The 6,000-nt window shown below is 38.4% G+C and overlaps 1 protein-coding gene across 5 annotated transcripts in view; it reads left to right on the forward strand.

The window, feature by feature from the left end:
- The window catches only part of AP1S2 (adaptor related protein complex 1 subunit sigma 2), a 30,552-nt gene extending 26,425 nt beyond the window's left edge, over window positions 1–4,127 (forward strand). For 3 of the 5 annotated variants that reach the window (XR_004751099.1, XM_035326424.1, XM_035326486.1), the window contains 2 exons: window positions 1,141–1,149; window positions 1,985–4,127. Coding sequence is in view for 3 of the 5 variants with exons in the window: in XM_035326424.1 (XP_035182315.1) it covers window positions 1,141–1,149; window positions 1,985–2,032 (57 nt within the window). In the remaining 2 variants the exon portion in view is untranslated. The remainder of the gene's footprint in view (window positions 1–1,140; window positions 1,150–1,984) is intronic. The other 2 variants (XR_004751102.1, XM_035326551.1) reach the window with 1 other exon arrangement.
- Window positions 4,128–6,000: the final 1,873 nt, after the last annotated feature.

Genomic DNA, 6,000 nt, shown 5'->3' on the forward strand with positions numbered 1-6,000 from the left:
ACCTGTGGGCAAGTAGCCAATGTCCCTGAAATAATTTGCTTTAAATTCATTATCAGACAATGACCTTGATTCATTTGAAGAAATTTAATCTTAATTTAAGTATATGCCTGGTGAAAATTAGCTGCAACTTTGAATAGGCAGTGGAGATGGTAATAGTAAACTGCCCTAAAGATAGCAGCAGTGCATTGTCTTCAGAGTTAGAGCAACATTTTTTTAGGTTTAGTAAATAAACTGCTTCACCGCTGTAACTGTAAATGTCTAGTGCTGTTGAGTCAATTTAAAACTTTACATGATTGTCCTACTACAAATATTTTCAAGACCCAGAAATCCATGAGAAGTTTCATGATTTCATGTTTTTCTCAAGATGTTTTTTTTTTTCCCCACTTAAGTTCTGTTGCTATAGTTGGTTAAAAGTGGAGGATTTTTTTTGGAGTAAAATGTGTTAAGTTACTGCATAGGGGAGAGGCATATCCTCTAAAATGAATGCATCAAAGTCATCTGGGAACTTAATGCTATAGGTTATATTAAAAACCTATATATATGATATATACAAGGATAGAGAGAGAGAGAGAGAGAGAGAGAGAGGATATAGCTTCCTCTTTGAGCAGTGTCTCTTTTTTTGGGGGTTTGGGGTGGCATGTTAAAACACCTCAGTAAGTCTTTAAGCCATACTGCCTTGCTTTATCAAGGTTACTGCAGTTCTAAGAAGACTTAAATATCGCACCAGTGAGGAAACACTGTATCTTTAATTCACTAAGTATCTTGCTTCCAGTTTTAACTTGCTTTTTTTCTGGGTTTCGGAAGCCATCTGAAAGTACTCAGCAGTGGACTTTTCCAAATGCTGACTTTAAAGTGAATTTGCCTTTAAAATATTAGAGCTTTTATTTTAGTGCTAAATAGTTCTACATGTGAATTGAATAGATTGAAAGATTCTAAATGTGATCATTTTGTGCTCCATAGTCAAAGTCCATAGAAACAAAGTTCTGGTGTTGCTTGCAAGATTTAAGGCTTTTAATTTTGTACTTTACCAAAAAAAAAAAATCTAAAAAATGTTTAGATAAGAGTTTGTTTAGGAAACATTTGTTTGCTGCTTTAACTGTTATCTGCCTTTTTCCTGCTTCATGACATGTCTTGCTTTAGGATGCTAAAGTAAGTCTATTCATACTCTGGATATTAATGCTTATGTTTCCATAAAGATACAGTATCCCTTTTTATCATATTTTAATAATTATGGCAAAGTACTGCTTAATGTTTCTAATCAAACTAATATTTTTTTCAGATGCTATAGCGATAATGAATGTGGAACTGATGATGATTGGAATTTTGTATAAAACAACTTGCTCTGACTACAAAAAAGCTTTGTAAGAACAGAATTAACCTAAAGCTTTGTATTCTACCCAGCGTAGAATAATCCAATTCCTAACCTGGCAATACCTCCACTGTCAGAACAGTAAACTTACTGACACCAGGTGTACCAAGGAACCTGGACTTGTTTTTTTTTTAAGCTAAGCATGTTACCAGTGTAAAAAGTCTAGGCTCTTCATGAAGAGCATGAGGGATACTGTATCTAAGCAGCTTCAGTCTTTTCATCCATGTATTCCTTCTAGCCTAGCAGAGACCTATGAAACAATTTACCACAAAAATAACTGGCAGACTCCATTGCAAGATGCTTCCCCATCCCTCCCCAGTTCATATCTCTATTACTGGGCTGTGATTTGTTCCCTGCTGGTACACTTGAATTGCTTTTTTTATTATGCTTAAGGGCAATAAAATCTACCAGCTCTTCCTGTGAACCATGACAATCTAATTAACAGCTCCTTGAAAAGTGCAGCTAATGCCATGTTTGCAAACTGCAGTGCTTTTATATTTTCATGTCTTTCAGCTTTTCTTTAATTAAGCATCTTTCATACTAACTCTCATGTATGGTACTGTTCAGTAGAAGCACAGGATCCATTTACCACTGTCTCAAATTTTCCCTCCATAGGAAGCAGAGACCCCACGTAGTGTACTCGAAGAAATCGGATTGACATAAATCTTCAGTTTCGCTGATGACATCTCAGTGTTTCATACTGTAAATGTTCACTGCCTTCATTGTAATGTTTAGCTAATGGTGTAAGATGCTGTTTGTCAGTATTACTGTTTTGCTAAGCTGCTTCATTCAGGCCTACAAGAGAAATTCTCCTTTTGAAAAGGGAACCAGGAACTGAAGTCCAAACATGATAAACAAAAGGGAATTAGATTTAAATTGACTCAATGTCTCTCTTCTCTGCATTTATAGGAAAATTGCATTTGATTTCAGTAAGTGTACTGTTTTTTATAAGCAAACTTGACTTCAGGAAATAAATGTATCCTTGCCATAGCATATCTAAATGAACGGAAACTACATGGACAACTTCAAGTATGAAATGTTATATTGTAGAAATCGTGTTTATGCAACCAAAGACTTTTGTTCATCTACGTTTTTAGTCAACAGCTGTGATAATTCTGTGTTCTTTCAGTTGATGCATTAAGTTTGGAAATAACTGTTTACTACTGAATTTGCCATTATACCAAAGAATCCTCTTAGGATCTGCATATCAAACTGGTTAAAAACTGTTAAGGTGGTAATGCTTTTTGCAAGAAAACTGCAAACTGATCATTTATTAGCAGTGAAAACGCATTTACATGTAGTTATCTGAGCAAAACTGTGCAAGTTACTATATTAAAAAGGGAATGCATGTAGTTAAAAATCCAAACAGGGAAACTATTTTTAAATCAGTATTAGCTTGCTCTGAATATAAACACACAACAAAAGTAGCCTTTTTGACACTATAGAGGTATGCAATGAAAATGGGATACTTTTGAACATGGAAAGAGGGAGCTTTACAAAAGGGAGTTTTTATGATTTTCTTTTGAACTCTACAGATTAATTTGTATTTATTGGTATTTTATAGTTACGCATTAATGGGTGTATAAGCACCTTTAGGAAAAACAGTGTCAGCTTCATGTTTGAATACTTTTCTTGACTTAGATCTTTCACGTGTGATACATCCCTTATAAAACTCCTACCTGGTGTACGGTATAACCAACTAACTTGCAGTGAGAACTTTTAAAACCAGATGTGTAGATGAGATTCACTGCAAATGGGGCAAAGTGGTATCAGGTGATAATTTGATGCTTCTTGCAGGCCCTTTAATTGTACACTTGAACTGTTTCACTTGAGGAAATGTGGTTCGTGTATGCTTTGCGAGCTCTGAGAAGGTATCAGCACACCTGGGAGTAGCAAAGTTCTGTGTGCATGCATGATCCCTGAGAATGCCAGGCTTTGTTTCCCTCTCGTCCCTTCCCAGCAATTTCACGGTAGAAGTCCATGTTTTGGCTGGGTCAGTTAAGTATGTAGTGCCATATATGTTCTCACCAACTGAGCTTTGGCATAGCTGATGGAGGCAGTTGTGCAGCGCTAGCACAAGGAGTTACATGGCCAGGGGGAGAGCCAGGCTGTTGGCCTGGCCTGATGGGGGCTAAACCACCAGAAGAGGGTCAGCGGTGACAGGCGTGAGTTCCCTGACCCAGGTCCCAGTGCAGGTGGCAGCAGAAGGCAGGGTTGGGTCTGCATGCCTCAGTGCCAGAGCTGGAGCAGAGCCTGTGAACTCCCAGCATTCAACTTTGTCTGCTTAAGCCATTTCTGGGATTTGAACATACCACATTGCTAGAGACCATGGTTAACTTAAGGCACACAAAAGCAGGGGTTTACATTTCCTCTGTGCACGGTGTGCAGGGAGAGATGAGGTTAATGTGGTGTTAGAATACCCTCAGTGTGAGATTGAAGCGGTGAAATTACCTTTAGACAAACCTGAAGCAATTTCCTACCTATTAAGCGTTTTTCAAGTTTACACTGTCACTTGTATGTGCTTCGCTGGGTTAAGCCTTGTTGTGATTGTGATGAATAAATTGTTTGACCTCCATCGTACTGTCACATTGGTTCAGTTGTAATAAATGTCCATTTTTACACCATTGCTTTGTGTTTATATGTGATTAGTTGTTTTATTTTGCTGAGGAAAAAAAAGGCTACTCAGTGCCAGCTTAAAAAAAAGGGAAATTTTATTACAGTGCTTAACCTGCTCTTGAGCACTTTATTAAAAAATGTGAGAATACTGAGTCCAAGATTAGTTATTTACATCCATTTAAGTTCTACAGAAAGCAATAAATTAGCAAGTTTTTGGAAGGCTTATCACATTAAACATGGAATTTATTAAAGTGGATGGTAAATTGTTGCGGTAGTGCCACTTCACTTGAAATTAAAACAAATCACATGTTGCTTGAGAGAGGGTTCTAGATAATACAAGCTTGCTGTTCCATTCCTGACATGGAATTAGGAACATGTCAATGTAACATGCACAGTCCTAGTCTCAACCTGAAGTTTCTCTTGGCTCACCTGCTTTCCAGCTTTCTAAAACAACTGAACTGCTTCATGTTACCAGAAAAACCATGGGGAAAGCTTACCATCTTTAGGGCGTTCTTTAATGTGAAAGTAAGACTTCTTTTTCTTGAATCTCCTACCTTACCTAGAGAAGGGGGGAAAAAAAGCTAAAGAATCCTGTAGAATTTATGAATTGTTTAGACAAGGGATTGTTGGCTTGAGTGCCTTCACAGTGATCACTGAATCTTCAAGTTGAAGAGGCCTTCTTAAACATCTGCTGTTCTTTCTGAGTTAACAGTGTGATGATGGTCATGCTGTGGCTGCACTTTGCTGAATTACCATGTTTATGGGTTATGCTTGTACAGCTTGCTTTCTACTCAGTCTAGTAGCTTTCTGAACTGTATCTGTCAGATAGCTTTTTTTTTAAAAAAAAAAAGTGATAGAAGCTGTATTCAGCTGATACATCAGAGCTGAACAGAAGGATAAGTGGAATAAGTGTTTTTTTTTAAAAAAAAGTATACAAGTTTACAGTGACAGCAAAATCAGCTGCCTTAAGTGATATAAGAAACTAAATTGAACTTTTAACTAGTTTTTAACTTTCACATTTTTGAAGTGCTGTTACGGGACAGAAAGCAACAGCATTTCTGAGCAGCCTCCTGTATTTTTTCTGAGAACTGTTACTTTGCACATCCCAAAGATGCTGCTACTGGTACAGGTATATAACCAGTAAATATCAGGGTAATTACTGATATATTGCATGCGGTAATACACAACTGAATCAAAGATTGTCCGCCTGAAGGGTGTAAAGCTGAAAAGTTACTTAAAATATTTTCTGACCACTCACTCTATCACTCATGGAAGGGGCCAGAGAGGAAAGTCCTTCCTGTACACTTGTTCCCTCGTGAAAATGCAAGTCTTGCATTCGGCATGTGAACGTGAGCTGTGTGATGGTAGCTGGCTATGCAACAAGCACAGCAAGCACCAAGGAAAGGGAGATCACCTCAAAGCAGGCACTGCTGAAACCATGAGGGTGTGCTGCTGGCAGAAGGCAAACCTATTTCCCAGCTGCCTAAACAGCACCAGGCAGGGATACTACTGGTGCTGACAGGAGTAGCTCCTACCCCTCTGCCAGTATTCCCCTTCTGCCACAGGAAGGGTGCTAGCTTACTGTCACAAGACACTTCAGTTAATCACCTGGCACAGGATGGTTTTCATGAAGTAGTTGGACTTCCACGTTCAGCTTCCTGCTCAGGTACGTTAGTCCTTACACAAGAGAAGGGTCAGAGCAGTGCCTGCTCCCTGCCCTGACTCCATCAGCTGGCTGGCCAGCCCCTGCTGCTACCCAAACCACCTTCTTGCAGCTCTGTCAATACCTGCTTCCATAATCAATCCAAAGCCTCTTGGTGATCCTTACACAATTAAATTTTAAAAAGTTTGAAAGCAACTGCCTTAAGCAACTATTAAAAAAAAAAGTAGTAATTCACTAGCCACTTTATGAAGTCCTTTTATGTGGATTATGCAGAAGAGTACATGGTGAGAACAAGCTATTCCTTGCAAATTTAAATCCCTTCTGTGGTTTTGAGCCCCCTTCAGGGGCTTTT

Source organism: Oxyura jamaicensis, chromosome 1 (assembly GCF_011077185.1).
Source record: "Oxyura jamaicensis isolate SHBP4307 breed ruddy duck chromosome 1, BPBGC_Ojam_1.0, whole genome shotgun sequence".
Classification (NCBI taxonomy): Eukaryota; Metazoa; Chordata; class Aves; order Anseriformes; family Anatidae; genus Oxyura; species Oxyura jamaicensis.